Raw genomic sequence first — 24,898 nt, 5'->3', positions numbered from 1 at the left:
TGCCCACTTCTCCCTGCAACAAGCCACAAGTGCTGTGCCAGCCCCTCTGTCCCATCCCTGGAGGCTGGATCCAGTGCCCAGGATGCCACCAAGGAGCACATCCCAGCCTCCACAACCCCCCTCCCCAGTGACAGCCCGGGAGGAGGGTGCTGGTGGATGTCTGAGCATCAGAAACTGGGCAGGAGAGTGTGGGGTGCTCAAGGGATGCAGCCTGGGCTGGGGCCCCTGAGACCCTCCCCCTTGTGAGCCTCCATCAGGCACAGACTCTGCCTGATCCCAAAGGGCAGGGGCTGCAATCCACGATTTTCAGCCCCCCTTCGTGGAGCCCAGCAGGTGAGCACTGCCACAGCCTCACAAACTGGGTGTTTTGGGGAGCATCGGCAGGGTCTGGGGATCATCCTGCCTGGAGGGGAGGCCCACCCCCTCCTGCTGCTGCCAAGGGTTCAGTGAGGAGCACAGGGAAGTTGAAACCCCTCCAGCTTCACCTGGGGGAGTGCAGATGAGTTTGTGTGTTAATTGGAGGCAGCTGGAATGGAGCCACAGCCCCCACCTGGGAAACCAGATAAAAGCCAGGGCTTGGGACAGCCTGGTGCTTTCTTCTCCTGGGGTGCTGCCAGGTGAGGGGTGTTGGTGGCCCTGGCTGTCCTTGGGGAGGTGTCTGGGGCCAAGGTGTATGTTTGGGGCAGGGAAGGAGATAATATTAGTCTGAGCCCAGGGCTGGTTACAACCCTGTGCTGCCCTGGGAGTTTCCCAGGAGGTGCTGATGTTTGACACTGGCTTTCCTGAGCTGGGAGGCTGCTGGGGAGAAGGAAAGTGTTTTAATAGGAACTCTGGGGATGGGAAGCCTGGGAATGGGGCAGGCACTGGGATGTGGGGGCTGCAGAGACCCACCCTAACTCTCCTGCTGTCCCTCTCCACAGCGGAGCTCTCCCCGCGGCCTCTCCCAAGATGAGCCGAGGGGTTGGACCGCCAAGCCCCGCGGACGCTGCTGCCCCGCGGGCGGGAACGCTGCTCGGTGCTGAGAGGGACGGGGCTGCGGGCACAGCCCCGGGCCCTGCTGTCCCTGCCAGCAGGCGGTGGTGCAGAGCCCTCCTGCTGCTGGCCGCCTGTGTCTGTGCCACCGCTGTCCCCTACAGCCTGGCTGCTCTGGCTGCTGTCACCCGGGCTCCCCCGGACTCGTCAGCCTCCCAGCGAGGGGGGGGTGACACTCCGGTGACATCATGTGGAGGCCTCCTCACCTCGGGCTGCTTCCCAGGGCTCCAAAGAGTTGTGACCGCTGGGACAGGTGTTGGGGGACAGAGCCTGGGGACCCAGACTGGGGCCACACAGACGCCTCTGACCTCCCTGCAGTGGCAGCCTGGATCTGGGGATGGGCTCAGGCTGGGCACAGCAATGGCTGTGACACTGTCCCCCGCACAGTGGCCTGCCAAAGGGGTGCCTGCTCCCTCAGCTCTGCTCTTGCAGACTGAGGGTGTCCCCAGTCCTGGCTCCTGGCATCACCTTGCTCAGGGAGGCCTCCAGAGAGCAGGGCCAGGCTCTCATGGTGCCACACAGCTGCCAGCAGTGACTCCAGCTGGTGGCCTGGGGCAGCTAGAGGGCACAGCAGAGCCCCAGACCCCACAGAAGGAGTCTAAGGCCACCTCCAGAGCCTGGAGTGAGCCAGCTGCTGGGGTCCCTGTCACCTCCCAGGTATGGCTGCACCCTCCCTCCCTGCTCACAGCTGCTTCTGGCCCCTCTGCAGGGGCTGCAGTGATGAGGGTGGCACCCAACCAGCCGGTGCCACCCCAAGGGGCAGCTGCGGGGTCTCAGGTCCCACCCAATGTCCCCACATGGGCACTGATGGATGCACGCTCCTGGAGCCCCAGCACGGCAGAGCGGGTGGTGGCCTCTGCTCTGCCCACCCAAGGGACCCCCAGCCCGGCCAAGCTGCGCCCTGGCACGGTGTGGGTGCCCCCTGCCCTGACACCCGAGGGGCTCTGGGGCTCTGCTGGCACTGCCCTGCCTGGGAAAGCTGCTCCATTGGTGGACGCTGCACTGGCCCAGGATGCAGGAAATGGGTCTGGACTCCTGGATGCAGCCCTGGCATCACCTCCTAGCACTGCAACTGCTCCTGGTGCTCAGCACATGCTGGTTTCCTCCCACGCCACGGCAGAGCCTGGGGCTCCTGCTGTCACCTCGGGGACACAGAGTGAGTGGCCTTCTCCCCCTGCACAGCCAATGTCCACTGGAGCCTCTCCAGCTCAGACCCCTGCAGGTCCCACCGTGACTGGGATGAGCTCCACAGCCACCGGTGTCATCCCAGAGCTTGGACAGATGTCTGTGGTGGAAGAATCCAGGCACAGCAAGGCCAGGACAGCATCAGTGGAACCTGCTTCCACTCCAGCAGGATCTCCAGGGCCTGCCTCTGCCAGCCCAGGCTCTGTGCTTGCCCCCTGCTCCACAAACCCAGCTCTGGAGCATGGCTCTGAGCCTGGGCACCACACTGCCACCACCAGCAGCGTGACATCTCCAGCCTGCCTGCCGACTTCTCCTGGAGCTGGGCATGCAGCCAACTCCCTGCTCAGCTCCCAGACCCTGGCTGTGCCCACAGGAGTGACCCTCGATGTCCATGTCATGTCCAATGGCTCCAGCACTTCCCAGCACTCCTCCACAGCCATGGAGCATCTCCCTGCAGCCACCAGGGAGGCCTCCAGCCTGGCTGAGATGATGACAATGGGCAAACCTGGCTCCACAGAGCCAAAACCCCCTGCATCCCCCCCCTTTCCCACACAGCCTGTGCTCGTGCTGCCCTTGCAATTCCGGCTGCTGGGAGTCACGTACACCCCGGCTCTGGGCAGCAGGAATTCGGAGAGCTACCGGCAGCTGGAGGAAGATGTGAGACTGATGGTGGGTGCTGGAGGTGGCTGGGACAGAGTTGGCACTTTAGGGTGCAGGGTGGTGCCAGGCCCTGCTGGGGTGAGAAGCCTGTGTGCTGCATCAGCCTTTGCTTGGGTGATTGCCCACCTGAGCATGCTGGAGGTGGGCAAACCCCTGGCACTGCTCCACTGGAGCTTGGTTTGAGGTGGGACTCACCTCTGGCAGCCAGCAGGGCTATGGCACACCCCGTTATTGCGGTGGTATTCCCTCCCAGGGATGTGGGTGGCTGCTCTGGGGATCCCAGCTCATCCCCAGGCATTCCCTGGGGTGCCAGCATGCCCTCCTCTGAGCAGGCTTCCCTCTGTTTATTGTCCACCTGCTCGTATCTTTCCCCTTCACATGGGGGGAGATGGGAAAACTTTCTCAATTAATTACCAGGTGCTTCTTCCTTCCAGCTAAACCAGTTGCTGTCCAGCTACAAGAGCTTCCTGCAAGCAAATGTCCTCGAGTTCATGTGAGTGTGCAGGCGGTGTGGAAGGGTGGGTTTTGGAGAAGCAGTGGCCTGTGGTACCAATCCTGGCCTTAATGAGAGTCCTGTGTAGAACAGCAGCTTGTTACAGTTACCTTGATAAAGACTCTTCCTCCTCTTGGGAACGGTGCATACCAGAGGAACTACTACAGCCGTAAACACCACGTGTGAATGTTTTTTCCCTTGCCTCCCAGAATCCTGGGAGGTGGATGTTTGAGTGGAAGGCTGATAAGGGCAGAAACAGCTGCTCTAATGAATGTTTGGTGGTGTAGGCTGTTTTGTCTTTCCTCTTATGTGTTCCCAAGCTTTCTTCAAACTTTCCCATAGTAGAAACAAATACTGGAGTGTGTGTAACAAAGATGGGTTTGATCCTGCTGGATGAAGCAGTGGTGTCTGTTTTGTTCCAAGCTACTGCAGGTTTGTCTTGGTGGGAAGGGTTTGCCCACAAAAATGCTCTGGACAGGTCATTGTGAGGGGCTATGCTGCCTTCCTGGTGTCATCATCCCAAGGGATTCCTGTCTGAATTTCTGGATAAATGCATCTAGGGAAAATAAAAAAATAAAAAAGGCAACAGGTGTTCTGCCCACTGTGTCCTCTCTCCCTCCCAGGAATGGCTCAGTGGTGGTGCGAGGGGAGGTTCTGTTCCAGGGGGATGCTCCTGCTCCCACCAACTCCCACCTCATCCGGACACTCCTCACAGAGGCAAGCAAGGGAAGGAGCATCTTCAGCTGGCAGCTGGAGCCCCACTCTATCCAGTCTGGTGGTAAGTCCTGGAGATCTCCCCACAGCAGGGCTGCTGCTGCCAAGTGCCCTCCTTGTGCCTCTATCAAAGCCAAAACCCGCACAGCTTGGATTCCAGGCTTTTCCTTAAGGTCCCTTCTCCTGGCCTGTGCAAAACCATTGTAAGGATGTTAAGGGTGGTGGAGGGCACATCTGAAGGAGTTGGACCTGTGTGGGCCAGTGCTTCTGCTCGCCTGCCTGGCCTCCCCTCTTTGCCCCAGCTCTCCTGTGCTGGGAAATGGTGCATCCCAACCCCTTCCCACAGTCAAAGGAATTCCTCCTCACTCAGCTCCCTGCTGGTTTCTGCTCTTGGTGTGTGGCAATGGATGAGCTCAAGGCTGAACAATATCTCCCAAGGAAGCTGGAGGAACAGGGATGAGCATAACTCTTCCTAACTCTCTTAGGTTTTAGCCTGGAGAACTTGGAGCCGGAGAAGCTGTCCATCTCCCTCACTGGCTCCCAGCTTGGGACGAGCAGGGAGGATCTTCTGGAGTGGCTGGTCAGGGAGGTATGCCAAGCCCTGGGGGCTTTGAGGAGGGTGATGCTGGGAGAATGGGCACAGGCTGCTGGGTGGTGGAACAACCTGTGCTAAACAGGGGAAGGTGTGAGCTGTTGTCTTTGCCCTACCCAGGTGATTTCATCTGTCAGTGCCCTCTACCACGTGAGGAACTTCACCATCTCCCAGCTCAGGTATGGATGCAGCTACTCCTCTGCCAACATCTTCATTTCATTACCTGCACTATCTCCAGTGCCCAGTGCAGCTAATGAGCTGTGCTGCAAGGATGGAGAGGGTGGGAAAAGCTGGGAGGGGATGTGCAGCTGGAGCAAAGTGTAATTGAGCACCTTCTGTGTGCTCTCGGGGGGAAAACCACCCGTAAAGGTGCTGGAGCTGGGTCCCAACCCTCCTGCTTGCTCAGAGCTCTTCTCTCCCCTCAGGACACTCAGTGGGAACACAGAGATCGCTGGAGACCTCTACCTAGACACAGTTGTCCATGCTGATGCTGCAGAGGTTCTGGAAGCCCTGACTGTGCTCTCAGACCTCGCCACAGACCTGACATCCCTCTCGGTGGAGGGTAAGGACAGTCCCTGTGGGTGGTGTGGGCAGGGTCCCTGACAAATCTGCACACTCAGTGCTTGTTTCCTGTTCCCCCAGGGTACAAGATTGGTCTGCGCGTGTACCCCATCTCCTTCCTCGTCACCAACAGACACTTCAGCCAGAAGCTTCAGGATCCACTCTCTGAGGAGCACCACAATCTCTCCAGGCACCTTGGTGATGTGGTAGGAATGGGGCTGGTGGGAAGAGGGGGTTAAGACCCTCCCAGGAGGGTGGGAAGAAGAGGAGCTGCTTTGGGGTGTCCAAACACCCCCAACAGCTGGTGGGGAGCTGAGCACAACCTTTCCTTCCAGGTGACAAGAGCCCTGAGGGACTACCCAACCTTGCTGAAAGTGATCATAAAAGAATTCCTGTGAGTGGAAGCAGGGGTTCTGCTGGGGCAGGGGTGTACAGGGCAGGGGGGTCTCCCTTCAGGTATCAGCCAACAGGTCATGGCTGACAGGTGCATGTTTTGGCTACAGAAGGATTTGCAGGGAAGCTGAGGTCACGCATGAACCCACTGATTCAGTGGTGACTTGTTGGACCTCCAGGGATGTCCCTTCCATCCCACGGCTGCCTGAGTGCAGAGATCTCTTCCTACTGAGCAAAACCCTCTGGGAGGAGGCTGGGTGTGCTTGCCCCATCCCACTGTGGGGTCATGGTGGGACTGGCAGCTGCTGGAGCTCTTCCCAACCCTGCCTACAGGCCTGGCTCCTTGATCTGCCATGGGAACATGATATTCAGTCAGCCAGCTCCAACCAGCGTGGAAGTTTTGGAGACACTTGTGCTCTCGTTTGGGCCAAACCAGGCTTTGGCTGACTCTGACATCCACGTAGATCCATACTCTCTCTCTGTGGGAGGTAAGATCCCCTCTGGGACATGGGGACATGAGCTCCACAGGCCCCACACCTCCACTGTGAGCAGAGTGGATCCACAGCTGACCAGATCCTGTGAAGAGAGGGTCAGATGTCCTGGCTGGTAAGATGGCCAGAAAGTAAAATTTTAGTAACAGTTGTACCCTTTCCCTCTGCATAGCCTGGGGGATTGGGGTTGGAGACCTTCTGCTGCAGGCTGGTGTAGGATGGGAGGAAAAGGCATGGAGGGTGCAGAACAGGTGTTGTTGTATCCCATCTGTGTGTGAGCGGGTGGCTGGCAGCCCGTGGGGCAGAGGGGGCTGCTCCAGGCTCTAAGTGCTGTGCTCTGCTCCAGAGGACACCCTGGACCCCCCCTCACGCCAGCAGGGCTTCCCAGCCTACGGCATCGCCCTCATGGTCATCGGCGGCCTCTGCATCATCACCGCGCCCGTCGTGCTCGTGGTAAGGGCGAGTTCTGTCTGCTGGGCTGCACAAACAGCCCTGGGCCCCTGTGTGGGGTGGGCTGGGGGACTCTGTGGGGCCAGGTAGGGCTGAAGGCCTTGTGCTCTCCTCCCCAGTGCCTGGGGGCCAAGAGGCTGGGCTGGCAGAATGGAAGAGACCCTGAGGTGGGGATCCAGACGTTGGAAATGGATAACCAGGGGTTCTGGGCAGAGGTGAGTGGCCTTTGCATTCCTTGGATTGATTTCTGTGCCTGGGAGCTGGTGCTTCTGCAGGTCCCAGGTTCTTCTGTTACCTGGTGATGATCTCTGGGGTTGGAGAAACCTGTGGGGAGCTGGAGGGAAGGGACCCTCGTTCCTACCTTCACTGGAGGTGTTTAAAGTGACTTCTTCCCTCTCCCCTGCAGGACTCTGAGGATGGCCACTTTGAGTGGCAAAACACTTCTGCCTGAGGAGAGAAGCAGCAACTGGGGGGAGCTTGGAGAGGGGCTGTACATGGGAAGGAGATGCTGAGAAGCTCTCCCTGATCATGTGGCAGCAGCTGCCAAAAGCTCCCTGAGCAGAATGCAGACTCAGGTGTGTAATGGAACAATTTTGTATCTTAAATAAACGTTTGTAGACCGTGAAACTCAGTTGTGAAGGATGTGTGTCTGTTGTGGGGGTGGTTTTGAACTCTCCTCCCTCTGTGGGCAACCTTGCCCTGGGCTCCCAATAGCAGCACAGCCATGTGCTGCTGCTCTGACTGGTGCCAGCCAGCTGGGCTTGGTCCTCTCCAGCTCTGGGGTAACAACCTGAGTGCTGAGGAGTTAAAAAAGCAAGAATGTGCCTGCCAGCCCCACAGTCACTTTTCCAGCTCCACAGCGCTTCCCCTTCCAGCACCCTGGACTGTTTCAGATCTTGCTCTGAGTGTTTGCTCCAGCCCCGACCCTGCCCCACAGGATTTATCTCAGTTCCAGCCCTCCACCACTGCTGGCAGCTCCCGCTGTGCATGCTGAGTGCCCCAAAATCTTTATTTCAGATCAAGCTCGGTGCTGCTTTGCCTCTGGCTCTGCAGTCCTATTCCAGCCTCAGTGCCAGGATCTGGACTTTGCCTCTCCCCAGCCGCAATTTTTACTTCATCTCTGGCACTGCTGTCTCTATTTCAGGCAAGCTGAGGGATTTCATTTCAGCTCCACAATTAGAATTTCACCCCAGATGAGCATCATGTCCCTACAATCTTTAGAAACACCTCAGTGAGAGATACTGGCTTTACAGTGATTCCAGCTCCCCTCTCACCAAACTTTATTTCATTGCCAGCCCTGCCTCTTCCCCCTGCACCCCGGTGCTACTGCTCCTGCACCAGAACAGGATCTTTATTTCGGGTCGAGCTCTGAATTGCACCTTCCCGCTCCAGCCCTGTGGCCCTGGGGCCGGGAGCCCGAATGTGGGGCTGAGGCGGCGCCTCCAGGCCGGGCTGAGTGAGGGGCTGAGAGGCCGGGCGGGGCTGAATAGCCGAGGGGCCGAGGGGGCTGGGCCGGGCTGCGTGAGGGACTGAGGGGCTGGGCGGGGCTGAGTGAGGGGCGGGGCCGGGCTGAGTGAGGGGCCGGGCCTGGCTGAGGGGCCGGGCCGCGCCTGCGCGGGCTGAGCCTGGCGGGACCGCCCCTTGTTGAAAGGGTGGCTGTGATTGGGCAGGGCGGAGAAAGGTGGGCCGCGATTGGCGGAGGCTGTGAGGCCGCGGCCCATGGGAGCGCGAGCGCTCAGTCGGGTGGAGCCAGGGCGGCTCGGAGGGTCCGGGCTCGCTCCGGGTCCCGCTCCCGAGACTCCCGGCCCCTTCTCCGCCCCTCTCTCGTGCCCAGGTCCCGGCTAAAAGGCCCCTGCAAAGCCCCTACCGGAGCCACCCCATCGGCAGGGGCGCGGGGAGGGCGGCCGGCAGCTCGCCCGGGAGCGGTTCCGGGTCGGAAAGCCGAACTCTGCGGTAGCAGCGCGGACCGAGGAGCGGCGGCGACATGGTGGGGAGGGGGTCGGCGGCGGGGAGCGGGGAGGGCGTGCAAAGCCTGCTGCGGGCTGACCGCCTCTTCCCCCGCAGCGGTTCCGCTTCTGCGGGGACTTGGACTGCCCCGACTGGGTGCTGGCCGAGATCAGCACCCTGGCCAAAATAGTTAAGTGCCCGCGACCCCCGCGTCCCCCCGCCCGCCCCCCGCCTGCTGCAGGCCGCTGCTCACCCTCCGTCTCCCCCGCAGTCCTCGGTGAAGCTGAAGCTGATCTGCGCCCAAGTGCTGCGGGACCTGTTGGGGGAGGCCATCGAGGTAAGTGTGGGGCTACCGCACTTACTCGTAGTGTTGTAGTTTCAACACTACAATGGCATAATCAGCAACAGTAGTAATTAATCTCGTGTTCTTCATGGAAGCCTCAGTGTTAAGAACGCTATCAGCCTCTACGAGTAGTAATAATATGCATAATAAGTATTATTAGTGTTGATGTTTAGGTAAGAATTGTTAGTGTTAACACTGGCAGTGAGTGTGTTAGCTGGTGTTTACCGTGACACTCTGCTCTCCCACAGTATGACAAGATCCTGAAGCTGACCTCAGATGCAAAGTTAGGTGAGCACTGCTGTCCTTACCAGGATCCCTCGCTGGAGCCACGCTCCAGGGATGGGCAGCAATGCGTCTGGGGATGCCTTCCCGAGGTGACAGAGCTCACCCTCCCTCCCGCCTGCAGAGTCGGGGGATGTGAAGGCGACCATCGCTGTCCTCAGCTTCATCCTCTCCAGTGCGGCCAAGCACAATGTAGACAGTGAGTCTCTGTCAAGTGAGCTGCAGCAGCTGGGACTGCCCAAAGGTAGGAGGAACCCTCAGGGGAGCACGGTGAGCCAGACGTGGTGGGATGTTGTTGGCATTTCACACCCAGATGCAGGGCAGGCCGCCTGCTGTGCTGTCCTCCATCACCTCCCTCCTGCGCCATCAGCCCCTGGGGGCTCCGCAGGTGCTTTGGTGGAGTTTGGCAGCTCTGGTGTGGTCAGAGGGGTTTTCTCTTGTCTCCCTGACGAGCAGAGCATGCCAGCGGGTTGTGCCGTTCCTACGAGGAGAAGCAGAGCCCCCTCCAGGACAGGCTCCGGGCCTGCAGCCTGCGGTGTGAGTGGGGCCTTGGGTCTCAGCAGGGCTGTGGGGGTCACACCGTGCCGGGGTGAGCCGGGGTGCCCACACCATGCCCTGCCTGCCCTAGTGAGCCAGCTGGGCTCCGTGCGCTGGCGCGTGGATTACACCCTCAGCTCCAGCGAGCTGCAGGAGGTCAATGAGCCCGTGGTGCACCTCACCTTCAACATGTGGGACAAGGAGTGTGGGAGGATGACGGCTGTCCCCGTGACGCTCTCTGCTAACAAGTTCTGGGTGCTGCTGGCAGGTGAGGCACCGGGAGGGGGTTCTGCAGGGGGAGGCACGCTGGGAAGGGGATGCTGGAGGGGATGCTGCAATAGCAGCAGCTGCCCCACATCTCCATCCTCTCTCTGCAGAGCTGAAGCAGGCCCAGACCCTGATGAACACCCTTCTCTGAGGAGCTGGAAAACGGCCAGGAGGGGAGGCTGCAATACCGAGTTTGAGGGTCCAGATCGGAGCTCCTGGCTGGGGAGGAGGTTGTTTCCCTTCCCTCCGGGGGTCCTCGGGGAAGTTCCAATAAAGTCCCGGTGACAAAGCTGAGCCGTGTCCTGCTGTGTCCCCGCGTTGTGCAACATCTCCCGGGACCGCCTCAACGGGGCACCAACCTCGGTGTCATGGAGCAGCCAATGGGAGCGCGGGCCGCCCGCGGCGCAGCCAATGGGAGTGCGCACATCCCGCGGCGCAGCCAATGGGAGCGCGGGCCGCCCGCGGCGCAGCCAATGGGGGCGGGCCGTGCCTGCGGGCCGTGGCGGCGGGCTCGGGCTGTGCGCTGGGGCCGCGGCCATGCCCGAGTGCCCGGAGCTGCACCTGGCCGGGCGCTTCATCAACGGGGCGTGCGGGGCGCTGGTGTTCGCGGGCGGCGTGGAGCGCTCGGCCGTGGGCCGCGGGCCGGAGGTGCCCTTCCGCAGCGAGGCCTACAGCATCTCGGCCGTCGCCCGCGGCAAGGAGCTGCGGCTGAGGCTGAGCGCGCTGGACCCCGCCGCCGGCCCCCCCGCGCAGGACCTGGTGTTCCGCTTCGGCATGTCGGGGTCGTTCCGGCTGAGCCCCGCCGCCGAGCTGCCCCGCCATGCCCACCTGCGCTTCCTCACCCGCGAGAGCCCCCCCCGCGCCCTCTGCTTCGTCGACCCCCGGCGCTTCGGCTCCTGGCGCCTGGGGGACGCGTGGCAGCCGGAACGCGGGCCCTGCGTGGTCTCCGAGTACCAGGCCTTCAGGTGAGCGCCCTGAGGAATGCCCCGCGTGGTTCTGACCGCTTTTCCTGCACGGACATGTCCGGGTGACTCTTCTTGATGGCCCCGTGCTCTCTTGCAGGGAGAATGTGCTGAAGAACCTGGATGACAGGGCTTTTGACAAGCCCATCTGTGAGGCCCTCTTAAACCAGAAATATTTCAATGGAATTGGGAATTACCTGCGTGCTGAGATCCTGTTCAGGTGAGCACCCGCTGACCTGCCACGGAGCTTTAGTCTCTTAAGAGTTTACTGGAGCTTGACAGCTCCTTGGCTAAGCCGGCTGTGCCTCCTCACCTGGTGGCACTGGAAGTGCCAGAAGCGAGGCTGCAGGCTTGTGTGTAACTCTTCAGGTTGAAGATCCCTCCCTTTGAAAAAGCTCGGACCGTGCTGGAGGCCCTGAAGGAGCAGGAGCAGGAGAGGAGGAAGAAGGTGGGGAATACCAGGTGCTTTCACAGGCTCAGAAAGCAGCAGGTTTCCAGACAGATGCCAGAAGCAGGGGTTTGGTTGCCCATGGCACTTCATGATGAACTCTGCCAGTCTTCTGCCCTAAGGAAGTCTACAAGTGTTTTTGGGGTGGGTGAAATGGAAGAGGTGAGGGAAACACCTTGCAAGTTTTACATCTCCAAGGGGAAGCCTGCAGTGAAGCCCAAAGCTGATCTTGTGGCCTCAGGGGAGAGGAAGTGACTATTTTAAGCTTGAAAACAAACAACACGACTTGCTGGTGGTGTTTTTTGTGTGTTAGCCCTCTTTCATGTCTTTGCAGCTAAGTTGGAAGCCTAGTCTGTGGTGAGCTCAGGGCTATTGTGTGTGCAGAATGTGGCAGCTCATCCTCTGGAGGGCAAGAGATGGGGAAGAAGGTGGGAGGAGAGAAGCAGAGGAAGCTGCCAGGTGACTTCTCTGCCCTTCTCCGTGCCTGCAGGATCCTTCCCTGACGCTGAGCAAGAAGGTGAAGCTGAAGCAGGAGAACCCAGATCTCCTGGAGCTGTGCCACTCTGTGCCCATGGAGGTCATCACGGCAGGTGAGGGGATGGGGCTGGCAGGGAGGCCGGGGCTTTGCACTACCAACATCAGGAGCTTTGGGAGAGCATCCTGACACGCTGATCACGGCTTCTGCTCTGATTCTGCCCTTCCCCTGTCTCCCCTCCCAGAGAAGCCGCTCTTGGACCCCGAGCAGCCGGGTGATTATGCTGCCTTCAAGAACTGGCTGCGGTGTTACTTGGTGCCTGGCATGAGCTCCCTGCGTGACCGCAATGGCAGAACCATATGGTTCCAGGTAGGAGCCCCCAGAGCACTCCTCCAGGGGACACTGGGCTGTTTTCTGCTTGCTGAGATTCCCATTACACTGTGTGGGCTGGGGGTCTCCCTCTCCATTGGACATGGAGGTGACGAGGACCTCCTGTGTGGTGGGCAGCCAGCTAATGGATGGTGAGCAGTCTGGAGCAGATGGAGGGAATGAGGGGGTTTTGGGTGGTCTGGCAGCCCTGTTCTTGCCTCCTGGGCCCTGTGTTTGGGGCCTTGCAGGGACAGGAATTGATGGCAGAGTCCCCAAGGCACAGGACAGGCAGAGCAAGCCCAACTCCCCTGCCTTGCCAGGGAAATGTGGCTGTTTCCCTGCCACTGAGGTGGCTGCAGGATGGAGAAGGGGCAGGGATTCTGCTGCTGCTGCCTGCAGAATGACTGCACCCCAGTCAATGCTCTGTCCCTTCCTTACAGGGAGAGCCTGGCCCCATGGCTCCCAAAGGTGAGTTTCCTCACCCCTTCCTGTGGGACACACTCTTGCTCCGGGAGGGCTGGAGCCCGGGAAACTCTGTTCTTGCTGTGCAGCACAAGGGCACAGGCAGGAGCAAAGCCATTCCCTCTGGGGTGCTGACAGGCCTGTGACTGTTGGCACCAAGGAACAGAAGCCATTTGTCCCCAAGGCTTCCTACCAGCATCCCTGCAGGGTCACTGTGACACGGGCTATCCCTTGGGGTGCAGGCTCTGCCCCCTCCTCTCCTCACCCCACCTAACCTGGGCACATCCTCTCATGCAGGGCAGAGACCCCGCAAGACGCCCCGCAAGAAGAGCCCTCAGCTGAAGGCAGAGCCCGAGGCCCTGAGCCCCAAGGTGAGCGGCTTTGTGGCTGTGTCTGGCTGTCCTGTTGCCCGTGCCTCACTCGGGCTGCTCATGGTGATGATCCTACGTGGAGTTTCTCATCTTGGTAAGCCCAGGTCACCCCACGTGCCTTGAAGCAGCGCCGCAGGGCTGCAGCGAAGGCCCTGAAGTCAGAGGAGGAGGAGGAGGAGAAGGGAGAGGAGGCTGACAGGCCAGGGAAGGGCCGTGCTCGTGGGAAGAGGAAGGTGACTGCTGCTCCAGCCTTGCCTGAGGAGCCTCCAGGTGTCAGAAGAAGCCGCCGGATTTCTGCTCGCACGGGCAAAGGTGAGACCGGCAGGCCCTGTGGCTTTGGTCACACGTGGGGGCTGTGGGAGAGCTCCCTTGTGGCAAGGGGACTGAGGGGTGCCAAAAGGCAGGAGAGGAGCCCATGGGGCAGAGCCTGATACCCCACTGCCCTCCGAGTCCTCATTTCCCTCTTCCTTCTCCAGGTGCAGCCCCTGCCGTGTGACTGTCACCTGCTGCCACCTCCTGAGAGGCATTTGAGGGTCCCAGAGGAGCTCAGGCAGGGCCTGGCCAGGGACCAAAGTTAGTGCTAGTGAAAATGGGGCTGCTCTGTACCTGTGCTCACACTTATTTGCTGCTGTTGCATCCTGCCAGTGTGGGAGGGAGAAGCTGAGCCTGGTGATGGGGCTTTTTATTGCTGTCCACAGGCATTTCAGGGGAAAAAGGGCCAGGACCACACGTGCTGGACTCTGACCCTTCTCTCTCCCTCTTCCCTTTCTGGCTGCTGATCCAATCACTGTTTTTAGCTGACTAATAAAGTATTTTGCATAGAAATCGCCGTGCATGCCTTTCCATGTGAAGGATAAATCCTTCTGTGCCCAGCCTCTTCCCCGCAGGGGCTGGAGCAGACTTTCCCTCCACCTCATCCCCCCCAAACTAAAGTTCAGCCTCCTCAGTGCCAGGAGAGATCCTGCTCAGGCAGACACAACAAAGCCCCTGGGACGAGGCAGGTCAGTGCAGTTACCTGGAAACAAGTTTTTAAGAAAACAGGCTGGAGCTTGTTTTTATGTAATTCTCTTGATTTTTTTGTGTTTCCTCTTCTGCAAGGGCAGTGTAAGGCGCAGGCAGGTGGAGAAGGGAAGGAGTGGAGTGTGTTTTTACACTCACTACTAGACAAGATCAAGGCTGAGCCACAGGAGTCACTGTGGAAGCTGCTGCTCCCCAGACCTCTGTGGCTGGTGCAGAGCCTGTGCAGGGCCACCAGCCTGTCTGCACCTTTGTCCACACTTTATGAGCTCAGAACTCACTCAGGACCAGGTGCCCTGGCTGGGCAGTGGGCAGCTGTGCTCCTTCCCTGAGGAGCAGGGTTGTTCACGTGCTGCTCTCCAACACTCAGGTGCAGGACACAGGGACACTGCCCTTCCCTGGAACTGCTGCCCTGCACAGCTCTTGGGATGGGAACAGCTCAGTCTGTGCTCTGAGCTGACAGTGTTGTCTGGGAGGCTGCAGCAGCAGCCAGGGCGATGTTTGGTGTCAGCAGCTCCGGACCAGCAGGACGGAGAGCACGCGGAAGGGAGTGAAGGAAAGCCTCAGGCCCTGTGGCTCCAGCGGCAGGCGGCCCCCCGCAGCCGGGCGCTCCAGGAGGTCACAGCTGGGGACAGAGCACAGGGCTGAAGGGACTGATCCCCATCCCCACCCATCCCCAGCCCTCCTGCAGGACTCACAGCATCGCCTCCTTAATGGGGAGGGAGGTCTGGAGCCAGGCGGTGACTGTGCTGCCGTGGGCCTCGTACAGCCGGACCACCACAGCCTCAGGTCTGTCCTCGGCCTTTGGGGGAGTTCAGACACATGAGACAGGCACAGCCCTCCAACACAAGCTGCTGGGCTCAGCTGTGCCTGACCCCCACTCGGTGTGGGTGAAAGAGCAAGCCCTGCCCAACAACAGCACCTTGGCCCCTCTGCTCTCCCCTCCTCTGCCCCTACTACCCCAGCACCTGCCTGCTTGACAGCCTCCAGCACGATGGCAGGTGAGCTAACAGAAAAGGCACTCCAGGCCGGGCACTGGGCACAGCTGGCTGGGACCACATGGAGGGGGAAATTCAAGTTGTAGGCTTGCTGAATCACACCGGCCTCCTGGAAGGAACCTGCAGCACAAGAGCCTCTCTCTAGTCAGCCTTTGAACGTGCAGAGCCAGAGGCAGGCTCACCCCAAGGCTCACTGCAGCATCTGCCACCCTGCATGGCCCTATGGGGCCCAGCTCTGCCTGCCACTCACCCCGGTGAGGCATCACAGCGTAGGTGAACTGGTGGTGCCCAATGTCTGCCGTGGAATCGGGGGACTTGGGTGCTCTCAGCCTAAGGCAACGTGAGGTTAGTGAGGTTTGTGAGAGCAGTGCCCTGGCAGCACCTGCTGTCACCCAGAGCAGAGCCAGAGTGCTGTGACAAGACAACTGCTTCCCTGGCTACCCTCGAGGCTGGGCCCTGAAGTGGAAGCAAATGCAACAGCAAACAGACCCTGGGCAGTCCCAGAAGCTAAAAAACTGGGGTGTCATCCTGTGAAAATTGTAGCTGACAGAGTCAAACAAAATAGGCAGTTTCTTTTAGCTTTGTATGCACCTGTAACATTAACACTCCTGTTCCTTTCTTCTCCTTAAGCCTCCCTTCCTGGGGAATGTTTTGGTTAGCAACAGAAAAACTACCTGCCACAAATATGAATCTGATCTCTTCTGAATTATCTTTGAGCACAGTTCACAGGAATTGGTTCTAACTGACTAAGATATTGTAACTCTGCCAAACTCTCAGAAAACAGACACCCACTGAACTATTTCCTTGTTATAACTAAGGTAATTTAGCAGCAGGTGTTGCCTTGACTTCCAAATGACCCCTCAGAAGGCAGAGTACCCGCAGCAGCTCCCCCTCACCCACCCCTAACTCACAGGGACAGGCTGAGGATGTTCCTGTGGGCTGATGCTCCGTATTTGCAGTCGTTCAGCAGGGCCACCCCAAAGCCATGCTCAGAGAGATCCAGCCACTTGTGAGCCCACACCTGCAGCAGGTACCAGGGGATGTGTTCCCCACACGCTCCAGGAACAGGAGCAGCTCGGTGCCAGGCCCAGAGCAGCCCCCTCCTCACCTCGAAGCGAGCCCAGTCCCAGGATGTGTTCCAGTGCGTTGGCCGCTGCAGGTGCCCAAACTGGATCTCGTAGGTAGCGTTCGTGCTCCGGACCTGCACGGGGAACTCCACCTTCAGGAACTTGTGAGCCTCCTTCCACTCAACCTAAACGTGGCAGCAGAAGGACGTCACCATGGGGGACTGACAGGCAGAGACTGCACTTCTCGTGTCCCGGTGTGCAGCAGCCAGTCCATGTCAGCTACAACAAAAACACATCAGTCTCCACATGGATGAGGGTCCCTCTTCCACCCTTGTCCCTCGGGACTCCCAGCCTTGGGCTGCTTTCTGCAGAGGAGGACAGACAGCAGGGGACTCCAGGGAAGGAAACAGGAAAGGGGGATGTAATTCAGGCACAAGGTTCAGCTCCCTGTTTCCCAGCTGCACAGGACGTTAGTACCACAGCAGCCACGGGCCAAACCTGGGTCTGGAAGCGGAGGTATGGGCACGCGGCATCCAGGATGATCTCCTGGGTTAAGGTGCTGCTTTTCCCGACCTGCAGGGAGAACCTCACACTTCCCCGCAGCCCCCCAGCCAGAGTGACTTCCAGAGGCTGCAGCAGGGTTGTCACTGGCTTCCTAGAGAAAGGAATGAAGGCAGAGACAGTCTCAGCCTGGTAGATCCAGGTTCCCAAATCCCAGTGCAGCCACCCACACAGCAGGCACTCACTTCTCCAGAGTGAATGCTCTCTTACAGCTAGGACTGACAGGGGGGCAGGAATCTCAGGGCAAAGCCAAAATCCAAGTGCTGCATGCACTGCTCCTCTACCTGGTTTCCAAGTGATAATCCATCACATCCCAGGCATCCCAGTAGAGGGGAACATCATCAAAGAGTGCAAACTGGTTGGCATAGCAGCCATCTGGGACTGACTCTCTGAAAGAAAGTGCAACAGGGGAACAGCAGCATCAGAAGGACTGGCAGGGGAGAAAGGGGCACAGTGAGAAGTCCTGGGAGAGGTTTGAGGAGCTCAGGGCCAGGAACAGGATGACACAGACCTCCCGGAGTCCAGCAGCTGAAGTGAGGTCAGGTGCCCCATGGTGTCCAGGCAGACAGCAATTACCCCATTCTCCATGGTAATGGAGCCATCCTCCTTGGGAAAAGGCCAGAAACAGTGTCACACACCCACACCTGCAGGAGCTGAATGCCTCCACTGCAAACTTAATATGTGGATTCCTTAGATTTCTCCTCAAACTTCCGATGCAGGGAACACAGACCTGAGGAAATCTGCCTGGTGCTTACCTGCTTCCTCACTGCCACAGGCTGAGGAGGCACAAATGGCTCCTGCACTAGAGCATAGCCCATGCTGGGGACTGTCACCAGAGCTGGAAAGCAAAGAGGTTCTGTTCCAACACTCGCCCCAGACTGAACCCAAAGTCACACGACTGCTGCCTGGCTGCTCTCATGTCAGATCTACTGCATCCTCCCATACTCTCCTCTTCTTCATGCACGCTTCAGGGGACTTTATCCCCTTTCAAGTTGTCCAAAGAACAAATTGATCAGTCAATAAAACCCTCCCCAGGGCAGCAAAAGACAGAGTATTTCCCTGTTAACTCTCTCTGCCCCTGTAAGGAATTCTGATACAAGAGCTACTCCCAGGTCAGACATACCCAAAGTCTCTGTCCCATCTGGCCCAGGCCTGGAGATGACCTCGGTGCGTTCCCAGGACAACGTGTTCAACACGAGGGTGCTCGGGGTGCTCGGTTCCTTGGGCTGCAGCAGATCCCTGCACAGGGACTGCACAGCCTCCTCCTGCAGCTGAGCGCCAGCCCCGCGGATCTCTGGGCAATAAAAGGGCCTGAGCTGGATCTGAGAGAGCTTCTGGCACTCCCCGTGCAATGTACACACACCTTATCTCCTTCCAAGCAACAACTGCTAATTATCATTAATTATTATTATCTATAGTAAGTAATTCAAGTGTATAATTATTCTAAACTTTGTTATTGCAAGATTACAATGAGCTATGCCAGCTCAGCTGGAAAACTCTGGTTAATGCAGCTCCTGCAAGCACCCCTGGGCAGGCAGAAACAAACCTTGGTGGGAGTCTATCCCGGCATGCCAGCAGCAAGCAGAAAAGTCAATAAATTGGGATGGATCTCAATCCCTTGGCTCCCCTGCTAATTTAAGGCTGTCTCAGACACGCCTGCCGAGGCTGGCCCTGGAAGCTCCGCAGCCCCACCAGGCAGGAGCTGGTGCCCTCCCAGCCAAACTCCCTGCTCACCCCTGTAGTACTGCAGGGCATCCTCAACCACCAGCTGGATACAGCTGCCTGGCAGGACATCGTGGAACTGGTTGAGCAGCAACAACCTGAAACAGAGAGCAGAAACCAGGGAAGAAAGCAGCGGAACACCGGATTTGTGCTGGCTTAGAACAAGCTCTTCTCTCAAACAAGAGCCTGTTTGCAAGACAGAGAAACTTAATAACCGTTCCTTATTCCTCCATTACCCAACATTGAGAGAAAAGGATTTTTTCCACAGCATCCTTTAATTCCCTTTATGTTAGAGCTTGTCAGCTGCCATCTCAGTAAACCACAACCACGGGCAGTAAGAGCTATTTGTTTTTTACCCCTCAGGGCTACGAGATACGTTGTTGCACAAGCTCAAACAAGCCAAAACCGGGGAGGAGTAAGCTCCGGTAGGAAACCAAGCTTCCAGACAGCAGAGTAGTGAGGGCTTGGAGTTACCCTTCAGGAGGAGAATCAAGCAAAACTGCAAATTCTTCCCATGTAGATTCCTGATTTAGGGCAGGGGCTGTGTACACACAGTGCTGCAGCACTGAACTCTGCCCCAGTACCAGAGGTGCTCCTACACTCCTCACCTCCAGAGCCGCTGGAGCTGGCTGGCAGGATACTGGAACCCTCTGTCCTGAGCCACAGCCAGGGTGCTGAGCACTTCCACGTCATGGAGAATCCGCTCGCACTCCCGATTCCCCTTCTTTATCTGGTGCCAGTTAAGGACAGAAGGAAGATGCTCAGGAAATGGGGAGCTGGGAGTGGATCTCTCACACCAGCAGCAGAATCCCAGCTCCAGTGCAGGAGGGTTGGTTGCTTGCAGGTGTCACGAGTTTGCACGGCCCCCTTGCCTGGCAGTGGGACCCTCACCTGGGCCTGGGTGGTGTAGGTGCCATTGTGCAGCTCGAGGAAGAGCTCTCCCACCCAGGTGCACAGCTGGGATGACTCCTTCTCCAAGACAGAAAAGAGCTGGTCAGGAGTGGAGATCTGCACCCTGTGGGACAGACACACAGTGATGAGCTGGGGAGGAGCCTGTGACATGGCTAATGGTGCATCCAGGCTGGAAATGTGACAAGCCTCAGAAACTGCAACACAACCATACAAAGTATTCCCCTCACCCTTCTCCTACCCCTTTCCTGCTCCCCTGTGACCCCGTCCCTCCCCTGTGGACATTCCCCAGGCAGGTGGTGACTGCCAGGCACAGCTGCTGTGCTGGTCATTCACCCCACGGCTCTCCTGAGGGGTCACAAGCAGTCTGTGGCTACACTGTGGACCTGTTCTTCCAGCTCGTGATGATAGAGAGATTGCATCCCCCTGAAAACCCTTCCCAGCCTTCTGCTTGCCCATCTACCCGCCCCTCTCCCTTTCTTTGGGCACTGCCAAAGGCCAGGCCTGGCTCAGAGCAAATGCCCCTGCCAGGAGAGAGGACAGGAGCTCTCCTCTCACCTGGGCAGCCCATCTGTGTTACTCATTCTTTTCATCCTATCCAGCATCTTCTGCGTGGGTCCCCCTCCTCCATCTCCAAAGCCGAAGAGGAAGGCGCTGTGATTCACACGGCCTTTGTCCTTGTTGTTTTTCACTGTTTTCAGCATCTGGAGGGATTTTTGGGCAACTGCAATCCGCTGGCACCCAGCCCCAGTTCCCACAGCTCCATGCAAGAAAGCCAGGTCAGTCTTTAGGGTGCAAAGCCCAGTCTTGCTCCTCTTCCCCAGCCCAAAGTGCCTAAATCAGGCAGAGGCACATCTTGGGAGTCAGGCACCTGTCCAACAATGCTGTCAGATTCCCTGCTCCCTTCCCAGGCAGTGCCCTCTCCCAGGAGCCTCACATCTGCCTCAAGGGGCTGGCACTGCCCTTCTCATGCAGCTCTGGCAACCACACTCACCTCTTCCACTCGCCCATGCATTCCATAGGAATCACCAGGGGGGAAATGGGTCAGGACTTGGGAACCGTCAATGCCTTCCCAGAAAAAGGTGTGATGCTGGAGAGGAGAGAGAGGAAAATGTAATGCACAAGGGCACTTCAGAGCCTCTTCAGGATGCAAACTGGGCCTTCACTTTCTCTCCAGGGAGTTGCAGGATGCCCTGACGGATCAGTTCAAGGAGAGGACGAGAACAGGGAATGCCACAAGGGCAGGGGCTGGATTTGCTGTCTGTTGGACATGCACACAAGTCACAGCTTCCCATATGGAAGCAGAAGGAATATCTAGACCAGGGGCTTGGCTGGGATCTCTAATCACGTCCTTCCCTTCTCCTAAAGCCTGACAGAACATCACTACCACCAAAATCTACTGGCTTCTGGAAGCAGAGCCTGTGTTAGCTGAACTGAAGGACTGTGAAACCAACAGGTCCAGCTCTGCAGAAGGCTCCAGCAGCCACAGGTTGATCCCCTGGGGAGAAGGCAAGCACAGCTCACCGGGAAGGAGTTCACCAGGTTCCAGCTGAGCTTCTGTGTGAGGAAGCGCTGGATCCCACAGCCACGCATCAGCTGGGGCAGCTGGGCCGAGTATCCAAACGTGTCCGGCAGCCAGAACTGAGAGCAAGGCGGCAGGAGCAGAGGGGAGGGACACACACAGGTCAGCCCAACCTCACAAAGAGCAAGGGGTGCAAGGAGATAGTGGGCAAGGAAGGTATGAGGGAAAAGAACAAGCACCTCTGAGCAGATCCGGCCAAACTGCTCCTGGAAGAACCTCTGTCCCTGGAGAAACTGCCGCACCATGGACTCCCCGCTGGGCAGGTTCCCATCCTGGGGGGAAGGCACAGGCAGTGCAAGAGGAAAGCCAGGCACCAGGGAAGGAGAGATCTTGTAAGACCCCCACTCCCACCCACCTGACCTGGCAGATCGTGGGGAGAACCTCAGCAGGGCTCAGGAGAGGGAAAAAGGAGGAACACACTAGGGAATCTAAAGCTCCTTTCTCAGGGGTTGATTTGGGAGGATTGTATATTTGCTAGGCTGGACACTTCAGACAGCTGCTGTTCCTAGGCCTGGAGACCATCACCAGACAGGCTCAGCAAAGGCTCTGCTCTCCCCTGCAGCATCAGGCTGGTCCCAGAGGATGGCACAAGGAGGGTGCAGCAAGCCAGGCTCGCCAGACTCACCATTTCCACCCAGGTACCTCCAACAGGAATGAACTGTCCCTTGGCCACAAAGTCCTGAATGCGTGCATAGAGCCCAGGGTAGCAGCTCCGCACCCACTCGAACTGCTGCGCCTGCCAGAGCACAGGGATCAGCCCCAGCTCCCCCACACCCTGCCCTTCTCTCTGCAACACCTCTGGCTGGTCACATCCCCTCATCTCCTTTTGCTGGAGAAGCAACATGCCACAAGCAGAGGTGTCCAGAGGGAGATCACTCACCTGGGAGCAGGCAAAGGTGAGCTCTGGGTTGTGCTCCATCAGATGGACCACGGTGACCCAGCTCCGGGCACACTTACGGATGGTCTCCTCGTACGGCCACAGCCAGGCTGCAGGGACAGGCATGGCCCCACCATGGTTAGTACCTAACACAGCTCCTCACGGAGCTGGAACCTCTCTGAAACCCCCCTGGGATGGGAAATCAAGGGTGAAGCCCAACAGGTGGAAGACAGCAGGCAGTACTTCATCCCTTCATCCCCAGTCCCATCAGCGTTCCAAAGGGCACAGCTAGCCAGACCCACCTTCCCACATTGCCCCAGTGACAAACCAGCAGCACAGAGGTCCCATTCCCTTCTCTCAGGGCATGGTATCCTGTGCCTGGAGCCCAAGGGCAGCCTGTTCTCCAGGTGAGAGGAGAGGGAGCGCTGTGCTGCTCTCACCAGAGTCGATGTGGCAGTGTCCCACGGCATGGATGGTGTGCTGGCTCTCGCCGTTCCTCTGGCTGAAGATGGCTGCAGCCAGCTCACGGGCAGCGGGGAAGGTGGAGGGGTCCGTAACATCACACACATTCACCATCTGGTTGGCAGTGTACAGTGCCTGGAAACTCCTCTGGTTTTCCTCCCCGAGGAGCTGGGGTTGAGAGGGATAGAAGTATGACTCTGGCCACTGTATCAGCCCAGATGTCACTTGCCTCCAGGAGAACCTGCTACCTTCTTGCAACATCTATCTCAGGCAGTCATAACAGGTAAACACCATGTCTGTGCTTCACAGACACAGCCTTACACCTTTTCTCACATGCCTTCCAAATCCAGGTTCCATATATGCCCATTCCAGGGGACTATAGTTAACACATCCTGCTTTGGAGCAGAAAGTGGATGAAAAAATACCTGTGCCTTCTCTCAGTTCAGTTTTCTCTTACTCTAGAATATACAGAGTTGGAAGGGACCCAGAAGGATCATCAAGCCCAGACAGTGTCAATTGTGCTAAAGCAGAAGCAGCAAACATTTTCTCCTCCAAGGTCTCAGGTCACAGAACAGCAGGAGGAGGAGGTACAGTGAAGCTGAGGAAAAGGTGAAAGAAGGGAAGAGGAGCTCCCAGACCTGAGCCATGTCCAGCAGTATTTCCAGATCCACCAGCAGTTCATAGACATCTCTGTTGAAGACAACCAGCTCAGCCTTGCTCAGGGTAACCCTCCTGTCTGGGTCTGGAGGGGCGATCATGTCGCCCTTGCCAGCTCCAAAGAGCCCATTGCAGGCCAGCTCCACATACAGTGTCAGGCTGTGGCGACAAGAGGAAACCATCAGGGAGCAGGTCACAAGCACCAGGACAGACAGGGATGTGTCTGTCCTCAGCCTCCTGGCTTCCAACAACACCAAGGTCCCCCAGCAGTGCGGGCTCTGGCTGACCTGTGGGGCTCCGACTCTTTCAGGTTTCTTGTCAGGATGTAGCTGGTCTTCTCACCTTCCTTAGTCAACCCCTGCACAGGAAGATGGCACATTCAGCACCGTGTCATGCAGAGGTCATGACAGCAGGCTGGATGGGCAGCATAAGATACCCCAAAGTGCAGCTGGACAGAGCCCCACGTGCTGTTGGCACAAGCACAGAAACCGCAGCTGCTGCTGCCCCAGCAGCACCATGAGCCCTGCACGCACCACCACAGAACATGGCAGGGGTGCCAAAGGTCACCACTCTGCACACAGCAGGGCACCTGGCACAGCCCCGATCCGTGTCCCCGTACCTGCACAGGCTGGGCATCTCGCCACACCAGGCCCTCCCCATCGCTCTCCCACACGAAGTGCACTTCCCGCCCTGCCCACGCCGGGGGGATGCTCAGCTCCACCTTAAACCAGCACGTCTCCCATCTGGAAGAGAGCAAGCAGCAACCTCAGCCCACCGTGTGGCCTCCTCCCAAGGGAAATAAAGCTTCCTCAGAGCTCTCCACAGAAAAAACAGAGTGAGGACAGCCCACGAGTTTGATGGGAATCACACACAAGGATGCTGCCTGTCCATAGCCACACCTGATTTAACCTGTGCCCTTCTGGAACCCCAGAGAAACCATCAGTGGCAGCTTGTCTGACCACTGCTGGGGTAAAAATTTTCTCCCACACTCGACAAGCAAACACATCTCCCCAAGAAGCATCAGAGACACAACCACAGTCACAAGGAGCTCTCAGCAGAAACCAGCAAGAACCTTGTCTGTTCCCTCATGAAATCTCCCTTAGGGGGTCTGGGCAGGCACCTCCAAGCGCTCATCACGAAGAAGAACATCAACTATCTCTTCACCAGGGTGAGCTTGTGAGGACTCACCCACACAAAAAAAAAACCCCTCTGAGACACGAGCTCCAACCCCACAGGGGCACAGCACCACCGAAACCTGGTACTCACGTGGGCCCGAAGGAGTCTCCCACTCGGGCCGGCCCGAATTCCTGCACAGCAGCCTCCTCGAACGGGATGCGCCGCGGCGTCTGGAAGTAGGAGAGCGATGCCGGAGGACAGCGATCCCCAAAAAGCCTGTGGGCGGAGATGGCCAGGACACACGAGTAAGATCAGGGGACTGAACCGCCCTGCCACCACCCAACACCCTCAACAGTATTGGCAGATAACCGAGTAATAAAGAGCCCTGATGGCCGCTGGTGGCCAGGGGAGGGCTGGGGGGCTGAGGGGCTGTGCCATGGAGCCCCGAGGCAGCGCTCCATGCCGACCAAGGAGTGTGTGTGTGATCTGTCCCCTCAGCGTGAGTCCACTGAGCTCCCCGAGCCCCCGTACCCACCGCGGCCGGCAGCGCCGCGGGGCAGCGTCCCCACCCCGAGGGGACACACCGGAGCTACCAGCACCCCGGGGGTGTCCCGGACAGCTCCCCGCGCCGCCCACCTGCCCCGCAGGTTGCAGTCGGTGAAGTAGGTGTCGGAGACGAACTTCTCCACTCGCTCCAGGGCCGTCCGCCGGTGCTTGATCGCGGCCATGGCAGAGCCACTGCCCCGCCCCGCGCCGCGCAGGCGCGGCCGAGCCCGCTCGGAGCCCGCTCGGAGCCCGCTCGGAGCCCGCTCGGAGCCCGCTCGGAGCCCGCTCGGAGCCCGCTCGGAGCCCGCTCGGAGCCCGCTCGGAGCCCGCTCGGAGCCCGCTCGGAGCCC

At 58.6% G+C, this 24,898-nt stretch overlaps 4 protein-coding genes across 6 annotated transcripts; 3 read left to right on the top strand and 1 right to left on the bottom strand.

Moving 5' to 3' along the window:
• The first annotated feature begins 51 nt into the window (after positions 1 to 51).
• On the top strand, positions 52 to 7,198 carry LOC134558793 (nascent polypeptide-associated complex subunit alpha, muscle-specific form-like). 2 transcript variants are annotated; one of them, XM_063413022.1, is made up of 13 exons: positions 52 to 333; positions 921 to 2,886; positions 3,312 to 3,370; positions 3,994 to 4,148; positions 4,570 to 4,673; positions 4,797 to 4,855; positions 5,102 to 5,238; positions 5,319 to 5,443; positions 5,573 to 5,631; positions 5,964 to 6,118; positions 6,468 to 6,574; positions 6,691 to 6,786; positions 6,978 to 7,198. In XM_063413022.1, the coding sequence occupies exons 2-13, from the start codon at positions 949 to 951 to the stop codon at positions 7,020 to 7,022; spliced, it is 3,039 nt and encodes a 1,012-aa protein (XP_063269092.1). In that variant the 5' UTR covers positions 52 to 333; positions 921 to 948; the 3' UTR covers positions 7,023 to 7,198. The 2 variants fall into 2 exon arrangements, with proteins under 2 accessions (XP_063269092.1, XP_063269094.1); XM_063413024.1 differs by lacking the exons at positions 52 to 333; positions 5,964 to 6,118 and having other exon boundaries at positions 358 to 2,886.
• Positions 7,199 to 8,267: 1,069 nt separating this feature from the next.
• COMMD4 (COMM domain containing 4) lies at positions 8,268 to 10,241 on the top strand. The gene is made up of 8 exons (XM_063412121.1): positions 8,268 to 8,558; positions 8,636 to 8,707; positions 8,790 to 8,855; positions 9,110 to 9,149; positions 9,268 to 9,387; positions 9,600 to 9,680; positions 9,772 to 9,948; positions 10,058 to 10,241. The coding sequence occupies exons 1-8, from the start codon at positions 8,556 to 8,558 to the stop codon at positions 10,096 to 10,098; spliced, it is 600 nt and encodes a 199-aa protein (XP_063268191.1). The 5' UTR covers positions 8,268 to 8,555; the 3' UTR covers positions 10,099 to 10,241.
• Positions 10,242 to 10,338: 97 nt separating this feature from the next.
• On the top strand, positions 10,339 to 13,930 carry NEIL1 (nei like DNA glycosylase 1). Of its 2 annotated transcripts, XM_063412119.1 has the most exons (9): positions 10,339 to 10,912; positions 11,010 to 11,129; positions 11,279 to 11,357; positions 11,848 to 11,947; positions 12,077 to 12,201; positions 12,642 to 12,669; positions 12,961 to 13,034; positions 13,139 to 13,346; positions 13,511 to 13,930. In XM_063412119.1, the coding sequence occupies exons 1-9, from the start codon at positions 10,359 to 10,361 to the stop codon at positions 13,528 to 13,530; spliced, it is 1,308 nt and encodes a 435-aa protein (XP_063268189.1). In that variant the 5' UTR covers positions 10,339 to 10,358; the 3' UTR covers positions 13,531 to 13,930. The 2 variants fall into 2 exon arrangements, with proteins under 2 accessions (XP_063268189.1, XP_063268190.1); XM_063412120.1 differs by lacking the exon at positions 13,511 to 13,930 and having other exon boundaries at positions 13,134 to 13,294.
• Positions 13,931 to 14,086: 156 nt separating this feature from the next.
• MAN2C1 (mannosidase alpha class 2C member 1) lies at positions 14,087 to 24,793 on the bottom strand. The gene is made up of 26 exons (XM_063412114.1): positions 24,639 to 24,793; positions 24,153 to 24,278; positions 23,506 to 23,629; positions 23,174 to 23,244; positions 22,868 to 23,045; positions 22,208 to 22,397; positions 21,771 to 21,877; positions 21,516 to 21,626; positions 21,070 to 21,162; positions 20,833 to 20,949; positions 20,303 to 20,398; positions 19,867 to 20,012; positions 19,291 to 19,414; positions 19,008 to 19,129; positions 18,412 to 18,497; positions 17,801 to 17,971; positions 17,433 to 17,515; positions 17,189 to 17,283; positions 16,962 to 17,066; positions 16,615 to 16,771; positions 16,158 to 16,301; positions 15,961 to 16,070; positions 15,300 to 15,379; positions 15,024 to 15,169; positions 14,750 to 14,853; positions 14,087 to 14,676 (listed from the first exon to the last, which is right to left on the bottom strand). The coding sequence occupies exons 1-26, from the start codon at positions 24,728 to 24,730 to the stop codon at positions 14,559 to 14,561; spliced, it is 3,096 nt and encodes a 1,031-aa protein (XP_063268184.1). The 5' UTR covers positions 24,731 to 24,793; the 3' UTR covers positions 14,087 to 14,558.
• Between the last annotated feature and the right edge of the window lie 105 nt (positions 24,794 to 24,898).

This window comes from Prinia subflava, chromosome 15 (assembly GCF_021018805.1).
Source record: "Prinia subflava isolate CZ2003 ecotype Zambia chromosome 15, Cam_Psub_1.2, whole genome shotgun sequence".
Taxonomy (NCBI): domain Eukaryota; kingdom Metazoa; phylum Chordata; class Aves; order Passeriformes; family Cisticolidae; genus Prinia; species Prinia subflava.
Note: the sequence above shows the minus strand (reverse complement) of the source record. Positions and strands in the feature narration are given on the sequence as shown.